This window comes from Oreochromis niloticus, linkage group LG14 (assembly GCF_001858045.2).
Source record: "Oreochromis niloticus isolate F11D_XX linkage group LG14, O_niloticus_UMD_NMBU, whole genome shotgun sequence".
Lineage (NCBI taxonomy): Eukaryota > Metazoa > Chordata > Actinopteri > Cichliformes > Cichlidae > Oreochromis > Oreochromis niloticus.
Window position 1 is genome coordinate 35,197,070 of NC_031979.2, and position 24,441 is coordinate 35,221,510.

General features: G+C 41.0%; 2 protein-coding genes across 2 annotated transcripts in view; one reads left to right on the top strand and one right to left on the bottom strand.

Annotated features, from left to right (window-relative positions):
• Window positions 1-24,439, bottom strand: LOC100703753 (cullin-5). Its single transcript, XM_003456384.4, has 19 exons — window positions 24,348-24,439; window positions 21,579-21,688; window positions 18,268-18,367; window positions 17,520-17,696; window positions 16,840-16,981; window positions 16,348-16,493; window positions 16,088-16,168; window positions 14,440-14,533; window positions 13,899-14,029; window positions 13,363-13,470; window positions 12,639-12,703; window positions 12,388-12,520; window positions 12,164-12,295; window positions 11,236-11,359; window positions 10,845-11,020; window positions 9,959-10,120; window positions 8,928-9,046; window positions 8,624-8,747; window positions 1-6,977 (listed from the first exon to the last, which is right to left on the bottom strand). Exons 1-19 carry the CDS (start codon window positions 24,369-24,371, stop codon window positions 6,783-6,785), a joined length of 2,343 nt encoding a protein of 780 aa, XP_003456432.1. The 5' UTR covers window positions 24,372-24,439; the 3' UTR covers window positions 1-6,782.
• Window positions 24,390-24,441, top strand: part of LOC100710181 (solute carrier family 35 member F2) — a 9,751-nt gene continuing 9,699 nt past the window's right edge. Inside the window, exon 1 of the mRNA XM_003456407.5 lies at window positions 24,390-24,435. The gene's annotated coding sequence lies outside the window, so the exon portion shown is untranslated. The remainder of the gene's footprint in view (window positions 24,436-24,441) is intronic.

Sequence of the window (24,441 nt, forward strand, 5' to 3'; positions counted from 1 at the left end):
TTGCAAATGATGGGATTCTCTTTATTTAAATTTCACAGTCTGAACAGATTTTTAGCTTAGGAAGTTACGGAAGTTTAAAGGCGTCCACTTATGCTTATTTCCATATTTTGATGATTGGGTTCTGATAGAGTAGCTTTGCATGACTCGAAGATCGAAATCATTCTTATTTAGCTAACGCTGGATTTTCGTTCAGTCTTTCAATTCATACTCTGAAACAATCTGCTTTCATCCAGTTTTTTCTGATTGGCCGCTTGAACAAGTAGGCAGGGCTTCTGTGCCAATTAGTTCTCACTGACATCATAGGTCCAAAAGTAGGGAAAAAACGTGTGAAACTGAGCACATTTAGACACACTCATTTAGACAGAGTGTGGAAGACACACTCTTCCATTATTTGGAACTCTGGCCATACTCAAGCGACTGAGTGGAGTCATTTATGACTTCAGCTAAATACTTATATTTACTGCTGTGTTTTTTTTAAATCTTAAAAATGTTTCCCCAACAATTTGTCAGTTTCCTTCTTTGAAAACCTTTCATAGTTTTCTGTAATATAATTTGCCCATGTGTGTGGTAAAGATCATGGAAAGTTGTGAGGAAATATATTAATGTTTTTAGACATTACGGGTAAATTCCCATTTCTAATCCCCGTTTGTGCTTGAAAGTGGGAATGAATCATTGTGATGTTTTGTAGTGAACCACGGCTAACACAGCTATAATGCAAAGATTTACTGCTGCAGAAGCCCTGAGACAGACATTTAATGCCCAAACTGACAGCTCAGCTGATGTAGTAATGAGTCCAGCCGACTCCTTTTTGCACAAAAATGATCGAAAACTAATGAATAAACAAATGACTAAGAATATTTTAGAATGTCTGTGTAGGTTCCCAGTCATCCAGGTCATGGCACTCTAAGGAGCTTCAAAAGAAAAGCAACTGGATTTCTTTAAGTTTCTTGAAGATGTTCCACCTCTCCTCAGAGAAGCTTCTTCAGTTCTAAGACATATCTTAGAATACGTCATAGATAAGGAAACAGTATAGGTACGATAAACACAGACAGAGCCATTTAAAACAAGTCTGTCCATTTCATGAGTTTCTATTGTAATATCTGGTACTGATGCAAAGTTTATAGTCTCCTAAAAGATCAGGAGAGTAACCTTAAGCTAAATAATGGGGTCATAAATGACACTACTCTGTCATTTTAGCCAGTAAAATAGCTTCTAACAGTACACATATATGACATACAGTGAGAAGCATAAAAGGGTCCCTTTATTGAAGACTGACAGCTTGTGAAATGATGCAGTGAAACTGAAAAACCTCTGAAGAAATTCAAGTTTGTCAGCCTGTATAAACAATTCAAATGTGTGAGGCTCGGCTTCAGCCCGTATTCTGACAGGCAACAGGTATGCTTACCCTCTGAGTTCAGTCTGTTTACATGGTAATAGTTGAAAACTAGCACTTAACACAAAGCACAGCTGAAGCGGATGGAAATTCAGTTAACCTGGAGGTGTTCACTTCTACATAAGTGACATATTAAACAAAAAACATTAAAGTGATTAGAAAACGAATTCTAAATTTCTCAAAGTGTGGCCACACAGGGAAGGATGCCTTAACTTTCTTTGAATTCAAACCCAAAGTTGTCAAGTAAGCAAGGAGTGAGTCAGACTGAGCTCTTCTGTTGTTGGTACTATAACAGCAAACTTTCCAAACATTAACAAATAAAGCTGATGTCAAAAATTAACAGGACAAAAAACCCCACAAAGACCAAAAAGGATTTGTACAATTTTCTGTGAGGGGCTGAATAGAAAGGACATCAGAGTTACAGTAACCCAACCCTCTGGAAGCCACAAATACATCTGACTGCTTGGTATGAAGTTGTTCCAGATACCTCTGCTTATAAGTTAAAACTTATAAATTTCAGAACAAGTGAGAAGATTACAAACATCATCTGGATTCATGAATGCCTGAGCTAAATTTAGAAGATTTAGATTTCTATGTCAGGAAGTAGAGCAGGTCATCTTATAACTGTAAAGTTGCTGGTTCCCTGGCTGCTCCAGTCTAGATACCAAGTATCCTTGGGCAGGATACCAGCCCCAAGCTACTCTCCAACACATCCATGGGATGATGAATGAAAACTATGCTTAAGAAAGCACAGAATAAAAGTGCTTATATGAATGAATCAAGCTGGGGTCACAGTGACCCTGACAAGGATAAACAGAAGAAAATGGATGGATGGTTGTTATTTCAGTCTTAAACTTTGAAGACAACCACTAGCCCGGCTATGAGCTGAGCATCAGTAGGATAATTTCTATCAACAGTGAGGTGAAGTCTGAGAAAAACAAAAGAGAAAAAAATAATTAAATGGCAGATTCAAAGCTGAAATTTTGTTTCAGTTCCTGAAACATTTTTGGAGGTTTCTAAGTGCAAAACCAGCTTTGTACCTTGATGCCCTTCTGTAATCTCACTGGTGACATTTTCCCCCTCCAACTACAGATTACTGACAGATTAACAAACTTGAATTTCTTAGTTATCATTTCTGAGTATCCACCATCTAAAGAATGATTTTCAGACCAAGTTTCTGTGATTGTTGGAACTTCTTCAATCAAAAAGACACAGTACACCTTGAGGCCAGAAGTTAATCAGAAAAAGATGCTTATCAGAAACAATAAAGGAAGGAGCCACCCCAAAAATATTTAGTGTGCTGGGTCCAGTTATTGAGAAACGCCTTTCATCCAGTTAGCTGTATGTGGATTTGAGGATTTAAGCCTATAAATAAACCCATCTAGTCATGTCACCTACGACTGTGGATCTGAAACTGAATAAATCTGAAACAGCAGTTTAAAAACAAAAAAACAAAAAATGGAGCTTGAGTATTGGTGGGTTGCAAAGCAGGTTGCAGATAACCTGTAAGCAGGGTAAAGCAGCTTAACACATGCACAGTATGAGACACACAGATTAGATTTTTAGGTTTTAACTATCCTAAAAGACAGAGATCATGCATGCTGACCTGATAGTCGTGGAGCAATTCTTCTTTTTTAGATGTTTTTAGGCAAACCATATCTCTAAAACCACCGGAACAAGCGGAATAAGAGGTTAGATGGTGCACCTTATTTGGGATTTTGTGGCAGTTCGGCTGCACGTCTCTGTGCTTTGTGTGACAGATTACTGCAGGTTTAACTGTTTAACTCCTCAACTTTGACAGAAAATAAGAATAAAGCAGCCCAGCACTGAGACTTAAGAGTTTTGGGATAGATTTTTCTGTTCAGAAAGCCAAAGGAAGAAACCCCCTACTGACTAACACAGAGACAGATGAGACTGAATATAATTAAATGAGTGTTTTCCTCACAGATCACACAAAGAAAGAACTCATTAAAGTCCCCCGGTGTCCTCAAATGTGTTTAAAAATACAACAGGGTATCATCTGCAAAAAAACAAAAAAAGAAAAAGAAAAAAAAAACTAAGTGAGCCAGGCCTGTGCATAGAGAATAAAACTGCATATAATGCGACTGACATGTGGAGTTAGTTTCATCTCAGGTGAAACCTGAGGCAGACAGCCTCACTGCATTCAGAAGAGTTTACAATAATCAGAAAACTCCAGCGTTTTTTAAAATGTTTTTTTTGCACGTCAGTGTGTAAAATGGATTATTCTCAACATCATGGTGTCGTAGTAACAAACTTAAAAGCGGCTTCAGCATTTGGACAAAATTGCAGATAAATCTTTATGTGGAAAGTGAAATAAATTAGACTAACAGTTTTTTTTTTTTGCAGGCTGAAACAGAGGAGAGAGCGTCAGTAAGTCGGTACTGTTTAAGTCAGTACTGCAACGGCAACAGACATGTTTGCAAAAACAAAGCAAGAAAAAAATGGACAAAAAAAGTAACATTCCTCATAAATACAGAATAAATATTAAAAAACAAACAAAAAACAACCCCACACATTCACGGTCGTCTTTCTTTTTCCTCACTGCTCACAGGATTTGATTCTCAGTTCAACAAGAGCAAAACGATTCCCAGTGCAACTGATAAAAATCAACCACATTTTTTTAATATGAAGGGATCACCTCTGAAGGTGAGCTTGGCATCAAAACGTAGCTAAAAATGAAACCTTTACATGCCATAACATGGTTTGATCATCCACCCATCCCTCATGGTGAGATGACAACTGAAGGTTTACCCAAAATGCACTTTTTCTCCAGGATACCAAAACCTGGTTCTGTTACTCGGAATTATAGACATTAAAGTAAAATAGTTTTGTAGCCACTGGAAGTATGATGCACAGTATGTCGTGTCCAAAAATCATGGAAAAAACTAAAACTCTGTTAAGATGATGACACATGGAGTGGGTGTGAAGTTAATCTGGAGTTACGAGGGCTCAAAAATGCTGGAAATCAATAAATTAAAAAGTTCAGTCTTCCACTCAACCCTGTGTACTTTAAGGGTCTGCAACTTCCCCCCAAAAATCATAGTGTGAGGTAAAGTTTTACATGTCTTCATTAAATACACTAAAGTAATTTTACAGAAACAAAATCAGCTGATTCTGAGTGGTGGAGGGCACTGATTGGTTTTCCATGTAATGACCCCGGTGCTTCATATTTACCCCAGCAGCTTTTTATTCTCTATAATTCACTGCAGCTGATCTCGCATTCACTGACCGGTCAGCTGACAAACTACATTTTCACACTCATTTTGAAGATGACGCAGAGGCTACAGCGGCAAATTACAATCAGGTGAGAAAGAGTAGAAGAAGAACTCGTTACTTTTCCAGGGTTGTTTCCTGTTTGGTGGAATTTTTTGGTGCCCTCCACCAATCAGACACTGGATTACTGTTTCTCCTCAACATGTTTTTCATTTAAGTTGGTCTTATGCGAGTATAAGCTTATCAAATGTTTATAGATTGTATGGAAAATGCAAAGATTTGGGTTAAATATGATAAAACAGCCTCTGTGCCTTTACTGTATGTAACACAGTGTTTACTGCAGTGCACGGTCACCTCCCAAAGGTCTCTGAATTCTTTAACATAGGGAAATAGCACATTAGCCCGAACAGGAAGTTCATAGTTGTCTTTTTTCTTTAAGGTCTCGTCCTGTGCCAGGTTTATGATAAGCGCTATACAAATACAGGCCATTTACCATTTATATAAAGTGTAATGGATCTGCTGTACAGCACAACTTCCATCTCTAAAAATTATTTTTTGGTCCGACCTCCTGATACATCCTGTGATTTTGTTTTATTTAATTCCCCCTAAAACCCCAGCATACGTTAGGAACTTCACCTGTGTGGTGGCAGGTGTTTCTAGGTCCTCATTATGGTAATAAAAAGGGGAAAGTTTTCACTTTTTCATCATTTACTCCATCTCCATTAGCATGGAGCAAATTCAGAGCTCTGGTGTGATGAGAAACAATCGTGTTGTTACTCTGGACCGAGCTGAAAAGCTGTGTGAGTGTGTAGAATAAGCTCAGCTTGTTTTGAGGCAGTCAGCAATCTTTTAAAGGCTTTTGTGATTCAGAGACAAACTGACAATTCTAAATAGTTTTTATGTCCCGGTGATAACGGAATTAAAGTTATGGCTGCAGAATTGTGAGAGCTGCTTTAAAGGGACTAAATTGTTGCTTTGCTTCAAACACTATGAAGGTTTATGGGCTGACGGTGATTTGTAGGTTTCTGAGAGTTCAGGCAGAGAGGGAGAACAAAAGGGCAGTGCGCACACATCACACAAACTCAGACAGTGTTCTGCTTTGGAAAAAGGTCCAAAAACCAGCAGCTCATTCAAACCTTAAGTAAAAGCAACTGAGCAGCTGTGTGGTTTTCTCCAACTGTGCAAAAAGAAAAGGAAAAAAGAAGACACTCTTACAATGAATGAGGTAAAAATTTAGACATTGAACTTCCATCTGAGTGCGTGCACAGTCCAGACCTCACACACTGGGGCAGTTACACTTTTTCGTTTTGTTCTTGAGGCTCTGCAAAGACGACGTCACCTGCAGCCCGGTCAGGGGATCACAAAAGAAAATCTGAATACCAGCATTTAAATTCCCAACCCTTTCCGATACAACCACAAAATGTGACAGATTCTCCACTGAAGGGGGAAAAAAAAAATCATAGAGCAGCATGCTGTTGAAAGTGCACACACACATACAAACACGCACAACTAAAAGATCAGATACACACCATGCACTCAAACACACACACACGATTTGGCAAAATACTCCTCGGTAGTTTGAACTCGTCTCTCTCCTCCTCGATGGCAGCTTTCACTCTGCATTCCCTCTTTGAGTATTAGATCAGTGTAGGACAGGAGGGATGCTAAGTGGCTGCAGCTAAGATGGCAGCCGTCGCATGAAGTGAAAGCAAAGGACTGATATCAGCTTTGTTCTCCTTTTCTGTCCTCACTCCTCCACCTCCTTCTCCGCAGTCCACTGCTGATGAAAGTAAGGCAGGAAGTATTCAATTACATCACTATTTTTTCTTCTTCTGAGCTGCTGGCGGACAGCGCATGCCGCCGTTCCTCTCCTCTGAGCAGACACTAGAGGGCAGCAGGGACAAACACACGGCCAGATGACTCAACGCTACGGCTTGAAATGACACTCCGGTAACACACTGGCGTCTCACAAACACAAACAATAGCCACAGTTTTGTTAAAAAGGCTTTTCCGTGTCCTTCAGCGCGCTCCCGACCCTCTTCTCCTTCTTCAAACACATCCTTTAACTCCTCGTCTGTCTCATCTCGCAGGTTTTAAAGCGCCAGATGCAGGCCAGTCGTAAAAAACAGCAAAACACACACTCCGTGCTCGCTGCCTAGGCCATGTAGATGAAGGTGTTGATGTCCGCCTCGTCCCTCTTTATGTATTTATGCTCAATGAGCCACTCGATCTGCTCTTTTATCATCTTTTTCTGAGGCAGAAACATGTTCTTCAGGATCTCCACCAGCTCCGTCTGCAGCTGGGCGTTGCTGATCCGCTTCCTCATCTTCATGATTTGGATGATGGCCTCCTGGAGAGGAAAGAAAATGAAATGTTAGAACTTTACAGCTGTGTAGACCAGGGATGGACGGCATTTCATTTATAGGGTCGTACTGATTTAAACCTGGATTATACTCTGTTCCTGTTATAATTCTTTGAAGTCTGCCACTTAGGCACATGGGCATTTGGTGAATTGTGGCGTAAATTCTCTATGGACGAGTCTGCAGTTCCTCTAGTGGCCACTTGAAAAGATGTAGCTACGATGACATCACCCACTTTTGGACTTAATTGATGAGGCCTAGCAGACTCCACAGGTCAGTATTACACCTGTCCATCAACTCCTGACTCAATCATCTGAATGGGTGAGTTTAAATAAAGTTATTTAGGGTGAAACTGGTAGTTGTTGGGCACTGAACCCGTTTGGAGCTAGTCTCATGTGGCCATTAGAGGAACTGCAGTTTTTGGCTTCCTTTTCAGCTCTAGAATCTGGCTCTTGGTCAGTCCCCACAGACTCCTCAGATACGTTAACAACCTTCTCCTATAAAACATTTTTGTCCTGGACAGTTTCACTCCTTCTCTGTATGAGAGTGTTTTATTTATTTATTTATTTATTTATACTAAATAACAAACCCATTTGGATTTAATCAGCACTAAAAGTTAAGGATGTTAAAGTTTATGCTTCAGTTTTGGTGAATAAAATGTGAAAAGTTTGAAAATGCAAAGTCTAGAAAACAATATGTGACGTTACACTGGGTATTTCCATCATTTATATATAGTTTATGGTTTGTTTGCATATAAGTAGAGCGCCCTCTGTTGGAATCAATTTAAACAGCATCTTGAGATTCCTTAAGATAAAGCCGACCTTCCTTGGTTTCTCTCTCTTTGGGATTTCTTTGTTTTCATTTTAGAATTGCTGTTTGGACATTTTTGGGCCAGTTCTGGTTGTTGAGCAGAGTTTTTACTCAAGAAAAGTACTGCATTACACATTACTTATTACTTTCCTCAAACATGACGCAGTAAGTTACTTTCTTACTTGTCGCAGGAAGTAATTTGCTACGCTACTCGTTACATTGCCTTATCATTACTCTGTAAAATGTCCTGAAACGCACTGTCACATAATTACCAGTTAACAACATAAACCTGAGGCTACAGTCTCAAACACAAATCCCACATAAATAACTACTGAGGACACACATACGAACTTTCTTGTAGTGTTTACGTGTGGATACAGCTAGCTTAGCGTTAGTATGCTGGCTGTGCAGATGTTTGCTGAAGTGGGTTTTTTTTCGTGCAATAAAAATAAAAGTAATGTTTATATCTCCACTCCTCAAAGCTGTACAACGTCACAATTTTCTTCCTCCCACATACAAACTGAAATCAGCTCATTGCAGCGCAAGTGAAAAACATGAAGAAGAAAAGAAAATCGTTTAATTTTTTTCAACTTTTGTAATGCAGGTAATGACATAACTATAACTGTAATGTAATTAGTGAATTTAGTACAGTCAGGTTTTACATTGCTGAAAAATGTAATGTGATAACGGCAACACCCAGCACTGTTGTCGAGCCATATCCTGCTCATGCCCCAGATGAGCTGATGAGAAGCAGCAGAGTTGAAGCATCTCTGCCCTGCAGCCATCAAGGCTGCACACAGTCTGTGTGGGCGGAGTGTTTCCGTACCTGAGTTCTGAGTATTCTGAGCTGAACGATTCCTTCATTCTCCTCTTCTCTCATTCGCTCTGTGGTCAGCTGCAGACGACCAATCAAATTGATCTTTCCCCGCTTCTGGACTTTGGAGTTTTTACTGAGAAAAATGTTGACATTTAGACACAGATCAGTATCTGAATATTGGGACTTACACAGCTGTGATATAGCGGAGAGCTTTAGTTACTCCGTACATGAGTGGATTATAATAACAATGAAACATTTAAACATGTCGACATCGTTTCCAGAGGTTAAGATTTGTATAAATGCCAAGACCTACATGAGAGAGAACTCCTGGTTGACATAGAAGAGCGTGCCGTCTGTGAAGTCTTTGGGTGAGCTCACTGGTGGGTCGTAAGACAACACCTGCCTCTTCAGCTTTGGGAAGGCGACCAGAGACTGCACAGTGAGGAGAGAGCAGGAGACCTGAAGTTAAACTTTACCATCATTATCCGCCACAAATACTGCCAGTATATGCGTGTTAAAGGACAGCTCAACTCTTATTTAATCACCACTGATTTTCTGTGGGCATAACTGTTGCTTAAGTTTCATTGGATTTTTGGTTAGGATGTTTTTTGTCTTTCCCTAGAATCAGCAACTGGTGTGTTCTTAATAAGTCCATTCTTGGTCTGTTCCCATCTTAGGCGTTCACAGGCTCCTTCTCTGTGGAATTAGCTGCAAAATAAACCAAACCTAAAAGAGCTGCTCATGTTAAACAGCATTAAGCTCATTTTAACTGACCTGCAGACAGTTACTTCAAGGCTGCTGGAACATTACTGCCCCCTTGTGGTCAGAGATAACTGTGACAGTTACCTGTTACCATGTTTTTATGTCATTCAGCATTTTCATTATTGATACATGTTTAAACTTCTTTCGTGTTGTTGCATGCATTATTAATCTATGTAACCACTGCTGGTTGACCCGATGCCTGCCTTTGCCGGGACACTGCTGCAAAAGACATTTCTAATCTTAAGAGACTTAAAATAAAAATGAAGTACAGGCAGTGGTAACAGCGCTGAGCACGGCTGATTCTGGGTTCAAACCTGCCTGTTGTCCAAAGAGTCGGGCAGGAATAGATGTCCTTTCACTTTTCAAACAAAGTTAAAAAAAGTAAAATTGTGTCTAAGTCTTTTCACTTTTTAACCAAATCTCAGTGTTGTTTAAACATCTGCAATCTCCACTGGGTGGATGGCTTTGCAATACAGGCAGCGTTCTCTCTACTACAAGTTACGAAGAACTGATTCAACCTCAGTAACTTTTAAATCCTCGATGTTTCTGGTTTAACTTGTAAGTGAAGAATTTCGGTCTGACCCAGAGTGTTCGGCGTAGCTCTGCGTCAGGCAGCTCTGTGGCCAGTTTGAGGTTCTCGAAGCTGATTCGCTCTCTGGGTCTCTGATTCCAGGCAAACAACACGGCGAGCTGGAACGTCGTCACCTCCAGGTCGTACTGCCCCACTTCATTTTTAAAGGTGATCTGATCAGAGGAGAACCAAAGGACAAGGAAGAGAAGGCGAGTGTCAGTTTGGTTTGGCAGCCCGATGTCTTCTAAAGAGAAAACACTCGCTGAGCTGTAGAAGTGGGCAGCAGCTTTGCTAAAAAATACACCAGAATAACTCTTCAGTAGTCCCAACCAGCACTTCCAAAAGACAGTCAAGTTAAACTCTTTTTCTAACTTTTCCATGTGACCCAAAGAATCTCCGTTTGAAAACTGGAAAGTGTAAACGGAGGTGACCAGAAAAAAGATCACAGAGATAACAAAAGTCTGAAGGAGAAAAGTTAATGAAAATATGAGTAAAACTGAGAGAGTATCACCTGTCCTGTTTGATAATAAAATCAAAGATTTAGAGTTCCCTTAACTCCAAATATCAGCCGTTCTTCATAAAAGAAGGTGTTAAGAAACAAAAATAATCTTGTATTTCCTAATTTGTAAAAAACAAAAATACAATTTTATTTAAATTCCCAGAATCTCCCACACTGCTATATCTCTGGGCTTTTATTCTGAAATGTACAGACAGGAAGATGCCCTGTTTTTTGCACGTGCAGAAAAAATTAGAACAAATTTGTATGGATGACAGATAAACAAAGAAGAGAGGAGAAAAACAGAAAAATGTATTCAGATTTCAGTTTCCATTTTCCAGGAGATTCATGTTTTCTGCTCTTCATGGGAGCAGGAACTCTGCTTTATTCCACACACTCACAATGCCGTTGGACATGAGGTGATGCCAGTGGAGCTTCCGACCGCTGTGATTCCTCTTGTAGAAGTCCTCCACTTCGGGGATCAGGTCCTCCAGCTCTGTGGGCAGCGAGACAAAAACCTTCTCACTGCTTCGTGACCAGGCGCCAGCGTTCAGGATCTTAATGTTCACGCTGTCCGCTGCACGGAGAGGGAAAGATGAAGTGAAAAATCACGAGAAACCGTTTACGCTCAGTTTAATACGTGACATGTCATAATCAAATTGTGCTTTAACTGTCCGAGACATGTGCGGCACCATGCTACACATAATATCGCAGATGTATGGTATAGCTAACGCAGGTCAGCATAAAAATAGTTGCGCTGTATGCTACAGAGTGTGTGTGTGTGTGTGTTACCTGGCAGTGCCAGCTTGTTGTGTTTGTGCATCTCTTTGAAGACCTGATTGAGGTCCTCTGACACCTTGATGTCCTGAAACATCCTGGCAAGCTTGTTCACATAATCAGCAGGCATTCCTACTTCCTACAGCCACACACAGACACACACAGGAAGGAAAAGAATCAGACAAACGGGTAATTTGGTTGTTAAACATCAGATTTACATCACATGGCATGATGTGATAAAATATTTAAAAGAACCAAAGTCTTCGTCTCTATCAAGTAACCAGTTTTTCTGCGCTGGGAAGAGCAGATGTTTTGCATAAGCACAAAAACATAAATCACTTACAGGAAACCCAGAAAGAATACAAGTACTTAAAACTGGCTTAACACTTTCCTTTTTACTAAAGCATATAGTTAGGGCTGGATCAGGTGACCCTGAATCCTTCCTTAGTTATGCTGCAAAAGGCGTAGGCTACTGAGTATGTTAATAGACCTCTCTGCATTGAATCATAAATATCTCTGGCTCTCTTCTACAGCGTGTCTTTTATCCTGTCTTCCTTCTCTCTCCCCAACTGGCAGATGGCCCCGCCCCTCCCTGAGCCTGGTTCTGCTGGAGGTTTCTTCCTGTTAAAAGGAGTTTTTCCTTCCCACTGTCGCCAAAGTGCTTGCTTATAAGGGGTCATTTGACTGTTGGGTTTTTCTCTGTATGTATTATTGTAGAATCTACCTTACAATATAAAGCGCCTTGAGGCGACTGTTGTTGTGATTTGGTGCTGTATAAATAAAATTGAATTGAATTGAACACTTTGTGTTAAGACAAAAACATGGATGTAATTTTTTGTTTAACAGAAAAAAGTTTAGAGTAATAAAGGCATGCTGATATTTGCTGAAACCAGGAGTGATTTTATGACTCTGCTGCTGAAAATTCAACATAAGCTGAACTCACTCTCAGCCACTCCACCATGTTCTCTTCAATCTCGCTGTCGGCAGAAATGTCCAGGATCAGGCGCCTGGTCAGGTGAGCTTTGTGGTAACGCATGAACACGTCTTTGTTCTGGACGTATTTCAGCACCAAGAGCTGCAAGGAGGGAAGAGAAAAGCATGAATCTGCGAGAGAACGAGAGAAGGGGAAGTCATAAATGGACTGACATGCTCTGAGATAAGACTCACCACTTCTTTGAGTTTGAGCTCGATTTCCTCTGAGGTCAGTTTCTTGCTGAGCGGGGTTTTCCTTAGCAGCATGTCACAGTAGTTTGCCAGCAGCTCCGGACACTTTGACTCCGGCTGAGTCTTCATTCCCACCCTGATTCAACAGGGAAATGCATTCACACATTTATGCGCACGCACGCACACACACATCAACACTGTGACCAGTTTTAACCAGCGACGAGCGATTTAAGACCCACAGTGACCAAACGTACCCTTTCTGTTTCATCGGCAGCTCCAGTTTGAAGATTGTGGCATCATTGACGACCGCTTTGTAAGCCTGCGAGGTAACAGAAAATACCACCGCACTGAGAAAAACAATTCTTAAAATATTGAAGAGCCCTGAAAACATTCAATTTCAGACAATAAATTGAAACAATTTTCGATTTCTTCACTAGTGGTTTAAGTAAAAGCACAGCAGACTAAAGATTCCCGAAGTCCTTGATAAACCAGCTAACAGCTGAACAAAATAACATGTGATGGTGTTTGATTTTTACTGTAACCCTAACAGAGATCCCAGCAGCCCCCACCTCCAGTAGTCCATGCTGTCCTGAGTTAAGACGTTCTGTTTATTTTAGCAGAAACCTCCTCGAATCAGCACAGATCAGGCTGTGACAGTACGATGAATCCACATGTGTGAACACCGGATCATTTTTCTTCCCGGTAGAGGACATTGGCTAAATAAAGCTACAGTTAAGTTCTTATGAACCTGGAGTACTCGTGCAGAACCCTCCTGCTATTCTGAAGCTGTGCTGCAGCACTGACACTGTAAAAGTGAAACCTGTTCACATGAACTTTGACCAAAATACCAGCCCAAACGCTCCACCTGACCCTGGCTCTGACCTGTGAAGAATGCTCAGGCCTGCACATTCTCATTTAAATATCGCTGGATATTAAAACTTAAAGGAGTGACTTCTTTGGAAGTCAGAAAAAACAGACCTTATCTCTTGCTGTGAGGAAGCGTGGGTCATCCTGGAAAGCCTCCTTTACCAGCTTACTGAAGCGGTTAAACAAAGTCAGCAGCTGCTCCACATACTTTTCAGAGTCCTGGACAAACACACACACATTTAAAATGACTGAGCATGCTGTCAGAGCAGACCTCGAATATTAACTTTCATCTCTCATCTTTCAAACATGCCAACAAACAAAATACAAAAAAATTATTTTAAATCTCAAAAACGTTTCCACTTATATCAGCTGATTTTTAAAATGAAGCCATGCAAGGTTTATTCATACTATGAATGTTTCCCGAGTACAACAAAGGAGTCAAAACCTTGAACTTAAAGAAAAAGAGCAACTTTCAATGTGCCAAATTTCACCCGTACACACTGTGAGGGCTGTAACTATGTTAAATGTATTTGCATGGCTTCATTAAATAGAAAACATTGAGCCGACTCTGAGGGGAACAGCTACAGGAACTGACTGATTCGTCTTCGAGTGACCGTGGTTGCTGAAGTGTGTGTTTGTGCACGTACAGTAGTGATAGTCTCGGCAGCAGCCACCATGTCCGCTAGTCCAGCACTGATGATATGCTCCTCCAGGTCTTTCAGCATGGGCTCGATCCCGTTGGGAACCTTGTCCATCAGTGAAAACATGAGGTGCAGCTCTGCTCCAGAGAAAATCAGCGTCACACACTGGACAAGAAGCACGTGGGATGACACTAAAACTTCCTGCTCTTTCTGGCTCACTGAAAGCCCAGATGGCTGAGGACTGCCATAATTCAAGTCCTCATAATGATTTTTGCCAACTTAAAGAGTAAGCTGAATTTGTTCATGAAATTATAAATCCTTCTACTAAAAAATACAACTTGTGTTGTAAATGCTCACGAGCCCTGACTGTGGTTGGTGAACAAACAGCTCTACATGTAGGAAACCAGAGCAGAAGCAGTTTCTATTTTTAAATCTACCCTGACTGATGCAGCAGTGAATTTCAAAGCCACTATTTTCAGCAGATGTTAAAATTTGTAGTGCGAATCAACCGAGTTAACTTCAGCAGTGACGGTGCAGAAGTACTCACTGACTGTCTCGTTGCGTTTGATCATTCCTGGACATTCGGCGAGGATCGTCTCTTTGAACGAGGTCACCAGAGCGTTCACGCAACACTCCATCAGCTGTGAGGACACACAGAACATACAGACTGCTGTTAGGACAAGATATAAATTAAACGGCAGCACGTACATTTAACAAGACTCCAGAAATTCAGTGTTTAAGCTGAAACCAACACAGGAAGTGACCCTAAAAGAAAGGCCAAATGAAGAAAAGCAGACACAGGAGGGTTCAACACAACCAATGGACGACTGAGAAAAAGTTTAGTGATGAGCTGCTGAAATGAGGCTGTTTCCTCCAGTCGTACCTACGACTTCACAGGTGGAGTTGTTGCTACATTATCTTGTTACACCTACACCTTCACACGTGAAGTCGTAGGTGTAACAAGATATGACAAGTTGGTTTTTTTTGCAGTCAGAAGATTTGCGTTAAAGGAAGCATACGCAGGCTGCAAAACATATTTAGGAGCCCAAGCAGGCCCCATTTCTCCACAACAAAAAATGTGACAACAAAACAGAAGTTTGAAGCAAAGAGCCAGCACGGCAACCAAGATGGTGAAAGCAGGTGGAGCTGAGTCAGCACCAGCAGTACTTTTTACTGCAGTCAGAATTAAACCTGAGAGGGTAAAAAGTCCATGACAATCCTTTCTTCATGAAAGCACCTGTTCAACAAGCTTAAACATGAAGAAAAGCGTCTCCTTCCATCCACCCTCAGGTGTATCGACACAGCGACAGCACAACTCAATTAAAATCAAATGAAAGCCGTTTGATTTTAGGTGAACTCCAGAAATAAAAAAGCTGTCTCTCTTTCTGGCAGCGATGCCGGCAGCATGCAGGCGGGTGGCAGAATAAACTTTAATTAGCTTATTCATTATGTTCATTTATTCATTATAACAGTGGCTCTCAAATTGGGGTGCCTGGACCCCAAGGGGTCTGCGAGCCATATACTGGGGGTCTGCGAAAACATGTCGTGGCACATAAATACATGCGCATCACCCGGGGCTGAGCTAATTAGCACAATGGACACATTTTTAAGTCCAAGCCAAACCAGCTAAAATTAGAAAGTATGACGACAGTTAAGTTTGAGTTTGGCTTTATCGAGAATGACGATGGAAGACCAAAATGGGTTGTGTCTCTTCAAGTGGTAGCAAATGAAGTTAGCCAAGCTAAAGTGTAGAGTTTTATCAGCATGAGGATCGTAAGGCGGCCCTTGGAAAAATTTTAACCCCTGTAAGGAGGAGTCCCTGATTTCCAAAGTTTGAGAAGCTCTTATTAGTAATAATTTTAGCCCAAAGTCATCTGGGATGAGCTCAAGCCCTCCCTCGACCGTGAACTGGATAAGCTGTTAGAAAAATGGATCGCTGGATGGATGGATACTAATTATTGTGCCGATTTAGATCATAGAATCAAAAATATAAATCTGCTAATTTGTTGGTTATATAGATCAAGAAATACATAAATTATGAAGGCAAAGACATTAATGTGACTTTTCTCCACAGGCCAATAATCTTATCTGTCCTACCCCAAATATAATGTGAGCAGATGATGGGACAGTTTGGAAACATACGTTCAGGACAGTAAAAGAACTTTCTCACTTCTGTTCCTCTTAAAGACACTTACTGCTTGAACAGAGTTACATTCACGACGTGTTTCTAGATATCTAAGCGCTCTCTTCTCCTCCTCCCTCAGCTTCGCATCTGCCTGTAAGGAAACACACAAAAACACAGAAAATGAAGATTAGGCTCAAACAAAAGCTTTTATTAATGCACAAAGCCAAGAGTACAACTTTATTCTACGCTCTGTCCTCAAAATGTTTTAAGTTGGACTTCAGTATTCATTAGTGGGATCATTTCATATGTATCAGTACTATTGTGACGTACATATTTCATGTAGTTCTGGACACCGTTCTGCTGCAGGTAGGACGGCGCCTGAGTTCTGTAGAACCTCTCTGTAGAGTCCAGGTAGGCTTTCTCAAAGTTATCCCTGTAGATCTGCAGCTTGTCCTCCGGGTTAGAGCAGAGGTTGACTGGTGGGAGAGAAGTAAGAAAGTGTTTATTTATATTTTTCAAGATTTTTTTTTATAAATTATGATGACATATTGGGGCTACTGAAGGCTGAACACAGTTTGTTTCCTCATAACTTGACATTTTCAATGTATATTTTTACATTTTTTTCCCTTCTAAATTTATCACTTTGATTTCAAAAATACTGTTTTTGGCTCTTATTATTATTATTTTATCTACTCTTCCGAGGCAGATTTGAACATCCACCATTCATGGGTTTTAAAAATTGGATAAGCAGTGATGGAGACTGAGGAGAAGCACAGCTTCAACTGGAGACCCACCAATGCCCCGCCCCCCTTCGTGTCTTACCATATGACTCTCGTACGCCTATCACGAGCTGAGAGTCAAAGGCCTCGCCCAGCCGCTCGGCGTGCACCAGCTTCATGGCGCTGTCCTGCAGGCGACTCTTAATGTTTGAAAAGATCGACTCGTTCCACGTGTCCAGCATCAGCTGCGAAAAATAAGGTGGGAGTTAAACAATAAGCTACCATCAGTTTTCTGCAACCTGAGAATAGTGAAGCCGAATTTATTTATGAAGCGCTTCTAACAAAACCTCCTGCCTGCTGAGTCACACTCCCTCACCCACAACATCCCCCTCACTTCCGAGACCTTCCTCACAGAGATCAAATAAATATCGTATGAGTCATGCTTTAAGCTGTTCACTGATTCGAGACTTTGAGGCTAACTGACCCTTAGCTGCTCTCCACCGTCTACGTATAACAGTTAAAATTCAATGTTCTCTTCTGCGTGAGCCTCTTACTTTCACAGCCTTTCTGCCTTTTACTATTCTTCCACTTTGATATCTGCCCTCCCTACTAACCTTTTCCACTTATGACTTTATAAAGTTCATAAAATACTTGTCTTCTTTCATCTAATCCCCTCCTGCTTTTTAGCTTTTCTTCACAATCAGCCGTCCACACCAGCCACCGTGTTTTCCTTCTGCTTCCTTTTGTGCTTCTGGTTCCTCAGCTCATATGTTGACCTCTCACCTTGCGTACAATGCTGTCCTCCATGTTGGTTTTCTTGTTGCTGCCTTGTTTTCCCATCAGTGTGATCTCCAGCTGACAGAAGGGTTTGGGCAGGATGTCGCACTGGGTGAAGAACTTCCTCCACTCCACAATGTAGGCTTTGAGGAGCGCCGTATCGTCCTGATGGCTCAGCACTCGCTGCCAAGACAGAGGTGATGTGGATCAACCAGAAAACAAACAAACAAACACACTCAACATGTCTGTGTTTGTCCCTTTCCAGAGTAAGCATGACAATTAAAGGTCACATCTGGTGGTTTTCATGCTTTTTATGGTCATGTGTGCTTCTAGTAATTGATTAGTCTCTTATTTTGCACTAATTAGCAGATATCTGTGTCTGTATAGTTGTACAGTATATGGATGCAGCTTGATAACCAAACCACCTAGCTGTCAAAATTTATTTATATAGTACTAAATCACAACAACTGTCATCTCAAGGCATTTTATACTGTAAACAGTGGACCTGGATGTGAGAGCCCAAATGTCTGATGAGGTCACATTGAAACAGGATTTAACCTTCCAGCTCCCCATCACCGAGTCCATGACATGTTGTGGGGAAAATCACAGTTAGCAAGTGAGTGTAAAGAGTCTCCTGGTCACTCTACTGAAGCAGTTCCCTTGTCTAAACCAATCACAGTACATGTGGAAAAGGGCAACTTTGGACAATGACCCAGCCTAATCCTCCTGACATGATCTGCGTTCATCTGCTTACAGCTTGTGCTTGTTTGATGAAGTCGAGGATGTCGTCTTTGAGGGCTTGGTGGATTTTGGCCGGTCCTTTGTCATCCCATAGACACACAGCATGAACATCTCTGGAGGACAGAAAGAGCACATCTGTGAGGCATCAGACCTGAAATTGTTTTCATGTAAACTTAAATTTAGAGTAATCTAAGCTTCTTCATAAAGCTCCTTTCTAGGTCTGAGGTCACAAACTGCCTGACAGTAAAAAGTGCAAAGACCAAGCAAATACAGCTGCTTTACACAAACACAGAATCCCCCCTAAAAGAGTCTAAAAAACTGTAACCCAAAATACCCACAGGTCTTAATGACAGTGGAAAACCACATCTGTGTCCACATGTGTTTAGACATCTTTCTATTATAACTTTCTTTAATAACATCCAAGCTCCTCCGTGCACGGATGCTCGTGTTGCAGCTCAGGCTTATGAAATTACTCAAATTTAGTGCAACTGTTCCAGATTCACTCCCTGCAATGCTACTGCATTTGTATTCAGCTCAAATAATTATTTTCCAATTAAATCCTAATTAAAATACAAAGACATCCACTTTAAATAATTTTTTTAAGTTCAATAAATCTGTTTACGTGCTTAATTGAGTTACATCTCAATAAAATACTTCTGGCTGTCCCCTTATTTCCCACGAGGTCACCACAGCGGATGGATCTGCATATTTCATTTGGCACAGATTTTATACCGAATGCTGTTCCTGATGCAACCCTCCCATCAGCCAAGCATTGAACTGGCACTAGGAGTACATTAGATTGTGACTGTGATCTTTACAAATACATATCACATTAAAATAAGAACAACTGTGAGATATTTCCTTCATGTTCAAAAGAGAATAGTCCAAATAAGCCCAGATGCAGATACTGTTCTGGATGTGGAGAAAATATTGTTCGTTGGTGGATCAAACACTGGTGGGTTGAGCTGTTTTCTTGGATACTGAGTTTGGGGACTTTGTCCTGCTCACCACGTTTATTTAATCCTTCTCACCTGCAACTAAGCACGTTACATATGAACGCTCTCAGAGCTCCTGTCTCCACATGAAACATTATAAACTTTCTAATATTTCCATCAACTGTTGGACCAATCTCTCTTCAAATATCTTTGGATAAGATAAGAAGTTGCAGTAAAACTCTCCGCGTTCCTGTTCTGCTATTTTCATCATATTTCTCAATACCAAATGACAAGTCACCAACTTCCTCTTCACCTCTTTTGGCCTCCACACAGTTCAAGTTTAGATAGTGCAAAAATCACAAAAAAAAGCCTTGCAGGGCTTTTTAACCTATGAATCACGCGATCTTCTGCAATCTTTGACATTAGACTGAAGGCTAGATAAATGAAATTCTCCAACAAAGCCGTTATAAGTGCTGTGCTAAATATGAATGTAATCCTCTGTACAGCTCTTAAATCCTGAAATAGCACTTGCTGCTTTCACGCCTTTTATGATTTAACACAAATTTTAAAGTCAAAATCATCATATTTCATGAGGAAACAGGTCAAAGCACCGGAGAAAATATGCCTTTATCCCCTTGTGGGTTTTACTTGCAGCTGCTTGTTGCTTTCTGTTCTATGAAGCCTGGAAACACAAACTCCACACTACTTTGAGGATTCCCACATCTTCAGCCTTTGTAAGACATGTTTAATGCTACTGTGCATTAAATTCCAGACCAGTTTTATAGTTACCAAAACAGAAAAAACAACGAGTCTCCAGATGTTCAGTTTCTGTGAGCTGTTAGGTGTCCTTGTTATTACCAACAACAAACTGCTCTGAGATGTTTTGGGCTACATCAGCTGCAAACGTGCTGATGTAAGCTGTCTAGTCAGAAATATTTTAAACTCTGGACTAACAGACTTCACAGAACGAAAAATAGGGTTAAGTCTATTTTATTGCCTCCCATTGGGGGTAACACGCAACATGACCACACATGCACACATGAAACAGGCACATTTTAGTAAGTAAAGACCTCAATTAACTGTTTAATTCACAAAAGGACAAAAATTCATATAATGCCCATGTTTACACAAAAGGAACTTGCACCTCCTTCAAGAAACCGACAGAGTTCGTGGGCCTGTCCACTTGTGCTTTATGGGAGGAAATTTCAGAGTTACCTGTAACTAAACTACGAATAACAGTTTTCTCTGAGATTTCCACAACACACTGGTTAGTCTGGAATCTAGCACAAGGATTTGTGTACAGAGATAACAAAAAAGGTGAGCTAACGCATGTCAGAAAGGCTGAATTTAAAGGGACTGGCATTTATACCACGTTCATATGGACTTCTGATTACCACCCACTTTACTTCCCGAGGAACAACTGTTCACTGAGCTATTTCTAATAAATGAATCTTAAAATAATTATATTAATACATTAGTTTTAGGTGAACAGAGGGCAACAACAGTGACGGCTTCACTTTCTCAAGGTTCCATATGTAGAAATGAATTTGCCCATTTACTTTCTCCACTGACCTTTTGGAAAATCCTAAATTGAAGATTTTTAAAGTTTGAACCAAACAACCTGCTCTGATTTGCGTCATGACCATAAAAAGATGTGATTTAGAAAAAAAATGGTACAAAACCATGTGCATAATTACTTTTAACTGTGAAGGAACTACTCATTACATAAAGGACTACAAATCCCAGATTCCACAGAGAACGACTTCCAGCCTTCTTGAGTTTATTCCTTTTCATTATCGTGGTGTGTGCAGTAAAAATAGCCTCGCACTGATATGCTGCAGAGCTTCATTCCCGACTAATCACCGCTCTTGCAGTTTCTGAAGTTTTGCGTTCACTAAGTGACCCGACATGCACTGGTTTAAACATTTCCATGGTAACAGCAACCTGCACCAATCAGTCGTTATTTAAATTTAGAATTGTGGGTCAAACAGTTCTTCTTCATGACACTGCAAATAAAATGTGTTTTTTTGGTTAAAACACAGCTGATATCGTATGGACGTGTGCTTTCTACAGGAGCGCCTAGCATCATTTCACAATATTTCAGCTTTAGTAAGTCCACTTCTGGTGGTTACAACATTATGGCTCATTATCAAAATTCCTGTGGAGGATGTGAACTGGATTTTTACTTCCAGAATCTCACTGTTGTGCTCTATAGATACAGAAGCTTTAAGACTTTTGAAAGATCTGCAGGACCTGTGAAAGCATTGCAGAACAATAACAACACCTGTTGAAGAACACCTGCGTGAAAATGAACTAATAAAGCAGCTGTTTCCAGAAACGTCAGCAGCTACTGTGTAACTAACGGACAAAGCGAAAGAGCATCACTTACGAGAACAAGTCGAACCACTGTTGCTTGGTGACAGCTTCCTGTCTGAGCAGCTTGAGGACGATGGGCCGCATCAGATCCCACTTGTCCTCAAACTGCAGGGACCCCTTGTTCTGCAGGAGAGACACGGGATGGGTGGGAGTGGGAGGAAGAAGAAAAACAGCCATGAGAACAGAGGTGTGAAGACAGAAAGCAAGACTAAGCAGAAGTACGCAAATACAGACACACGATGACAGGCAGTAAAGTTTAATATTTTAAATAAGACTCATAAACATGCGTGTGACACCTGTGGTAACATTTGCTGTTCAGCTGCACACATTTATATAAGAACTGGAAGAAGGAAAAGACGACTTTAGAGCAGAGGTTTTCAAACGTTTTTGTTAAAGTCACAGCAAAGTGCAAAAAAAAAAAGCTTTTGAGCCCCAACTCTGTCCTGACTCTGGGGACAAATATGTGTTATTACGTTTTTTACACATACGCAGATAAGAGGAAACCAATCCAAGCGTGTGAGAAAAGACAACCACTTAGCTGTACTTGCACTTTGTCTTCTCTTTTAAATAGCTATGCACCATTCCATTTATTTGAGCGATTTTTTACTGCTGAAATTTCCCAACTCTGGGATAAATAATTATAATGTAAAATAAATTTTATCATCTTATTCTTTAGGAGCAGATGATCCACTCTAATCTAATAACATTAAAAAAAAAAGAAGCTTTTTTTTAAAAGTAGTAATTATTTGTTAAACCCCCCCGAAAACCTAACATTCATTTTGGACACAACCCTTCAATGTGTGTTTTAAATACAAATTCTGATCTATAATTATGTCTTAATGCATGTATGTTGTGATCATTTTAATTGAATTCCCTTCAGCAGTTTGACCTTAGTAAGATTAGGTAACATTCAGCCATTTGAAAACAGCATGAACCTAGGTTTGTTTGCATGAACCTCCACTAGCATACAGCCTGTTGTCATCACCTAATTTATTTATTTTCCATTTGCTCGGTTTCAAACCATCCACCACATGGTTTTCCAGCCCTCTGTGAACCTTTTTTTTTCTTTCTTTAGCTGACGGGGATCGGTGCTGGTAGTCAGCTGTGGTTTGAGCCACACACGCAAAACAAACCCCAAAACAAAATGATCCTGTTACACCCACTTTGACTTCCTGGTTTGTCTCTCACACTCATAATCCCCATCATCCAGTAACTATGCAAACAGACCGGGCTACCTATGACAGAGGTTTTCTCTTTTTTCCCCCCCCAGGGGAAATGAGCGTGTACAAACTGTTACATTACTTTATATGCAGTCTTACACAGTAATAATAAAAGATTGGTTGTTTACATCATTTGGGAACCACAGGTTTAGAGTACTGGAGCACTTCTCATACTCGTTCTTCATATCTGCCCATCCAACACTTCATTTAAGCAATCAAAGCAAGGTTTTTGGAACAATGACTCGATTTTAAAGCACTCTGCAATGTTTAAGGACATTCATGGATTTTTATACATTTCAGCACTTTGTTACGTTTCTGTTCAAATGTGCAGCCCTATGCTCACTGTATTTAAGCCAGGCTGTTTTAGAAAGTGGGAAAAGCTCCCGACCTCACGATTTTTCTTCTTGACCCTTTCAACCACCTCTGGACCGTAAAGTCAGAGAATTGTGGTGCAGAGAGAATGCTGCTCATCTGCTGGAGCTCATAATCTGACATAGATCTGACCAATTTACGCTCCTACCCCCACCTACAGCCACGAGCTCTGGGTAGTGACTGAAAGAATGAGATTGTGGATACAAATGCCGGAAATGAGCTTCCCCTGAAGGGTGTATGAGCTCAGCCTTATAGACAGGGATAAGGTGAGGGGCTTTGTGATTTAGGAGGCACTCAAAGCAGAGCTCCTGCTCCTTCACATTGAGGACCCAACCTAGGATGCCTCCTGGGTGAGGTGTGTCAGGCATGTACAGCTGGGAGGAGACACTAGGACAAGCTGGAGATTTCAAGTCTGTTTGAAAAACAGCACATGTTAGCTCATCAAGTCTCCCAAAGGTGTGACAGCAGCCAGGGTCAAGGGTCAGAGGGGAGGGGGGTGGGGAGCCGCCTGTCGAACCTGTCAGGTGACTGTGAGGCAATTCTATAAAGGGATAATTATGTTCAGCACCGACCTGACCGCCTCTGTCATAGGTGGCCCGGTGTGTTATTAACGTTTGCTGCTGGAAGACATTATGTTTAATGGAGGCTTTTGTAGATTTAGCAGGTTCCGGTTGCAGAGGGCCGGTGTCGGTTTACCGGCTGTTAGATCGCTAAAATCAATAAAGAATAAAGACCTGGCCAAAAGAAACGTATTTACGGTTGAGCTGCGGGGTTGACGTGATGTCCTATCGGTTGATTTTCTCCCCGAGCCGTGTTTCCCATGCTCTCCAGCTCCGGCTGTCGGTTCGTCGTCGCCGGCTTCAGGTGACCGGCTAACGGCTACGGTTTGGCTCGAGTTAAGAACCGCAGGAGACAGGCTCGGTTCTGCTTCTGCTCTGCTGGAGCCATACACGAACACCGGGCCAAACGGACTCCGATATTAACACCGGACAGACGACAGCCGTGACAACTGTGACTTCAGGCGCACCTATTTGTGCATTTAATCCGTCTATTTAAAAATTAGCGCGCTTTTATGCAAAACACGGCACCGACAGTACATATCTGCGTTAGAGGCGTGAACACACACTGAAACGGAGAAACTGAATGTGCACACAAGCATAGGAAATGCGATATATTCGAGAGCTTCTTACCTTTAACAAATTAGACGTCGCCATGTTTCTTCAACTTATCACCTCGCAGAATCTCGCGAGACTCCTGCTGCAGCCGGCTCAGCATTAGGTAATG